Here is a 742-nt window from a genome sequence, read left to right as displayed (position 1 = left end):
TTAGCAGATTTTCAGCTGCGGAAAAAAAGGTTTGACCGATGAAATCCTTTGTTCCAATTGATGTCATAGCTCCAGATCGTAGCTAGCATGTGAAATTGTATTCTCAATTTGACGCTGAATTCTCAACACCCATGTTGTACGACAAACTCTGCAAAGGCAGCAACGTCCATCAGATATACGTTTTGAAATTTTGTGGTTACACAAGCCAACAAGAAGACTCAAACCAATCCACCACACTGTCGCTGAGTCTACCACAGTGGATTGTAGTTCCCTTTCCATCAAGGTCTGTCCACCACAGTGAGGTTAAATCTGTCCTCACCAAGATCGTCTTTAGTCTCCAGAGCCTGACGGAGTTTCTCCCAGAACAGTTCAGGGTGCTCCTTGGCTCGAGGCCAGCTGAGATAGGTCCACCTCTTCAGCAGCTTTCTCATGCGGTAGTAAGGAGACAGCTCAGTGGCGGGAATGTCCTCCAGAAACACCAGGATCAGCACGTCCTTCTGCTCATCAAACAGGCGGAAGCTGTAACGAGTACAAAGACAAATTAGGAACAGGACAACACCACTCATCATGTAGTATTTCTTTAAATTCAGCTTAAACTTAATGTCTCGTCTCAAAAATGTCAGAAAACCATGAACAAGTTCCTAGTTCCCATTGTGATCAACAGTTTAAAACCCCAAGTTATTTAATATACTTTGATATATGTAACACAAAAGCAGCAAATCCTCCGATTCAAAAATCTGGA

At 43.1% G+C, this 742-nt stretch overlaps 1 protein-coding gene across 1 annotated transcript; it reads right to left on the bottom strand.

Annotated features, from left to right (window-relative positions):
* Positions 1-6: 6 nt before the first annotated feature.
* Positions 7-519, bottom strand: LOC121939779 (toll-like receptor 13; the record flags this gene model as incomplete). The annotated part of the gene is made up of 1 exon (XM_042482732.1): positions 7-519. A coding segment is annotated over one exon (241 nt), but the record flags the coding sequence as incomplete, so codon positions are not given.
* Between the last annotated feature and the right edge of the window lie 223 nt (positions 520-742).

The sequence above is a fragment of the Plectropomus leopardus genome, unplaced genomic scaffold (assembly GCF_008729295.1).
Source record: "Plectropomus leopardus isolate mb unplaced genomic scaffold, YSFRI_Pleo_2.0 unplaced_scaffold59684, whole genome shotgun sequence".
Classification (NCBI taxonomy): domain Eukaryota; kingdom Metazoa; phylum Chordata; class Actinopteri; order Perciformes; family Serranidae; genus Plectropomus; species Plectropomus leopardus.
Note: the sequence above shows the minus strand (reverse complement) of the source record. Positions and strands in the feature narration are given on the sequence as shown.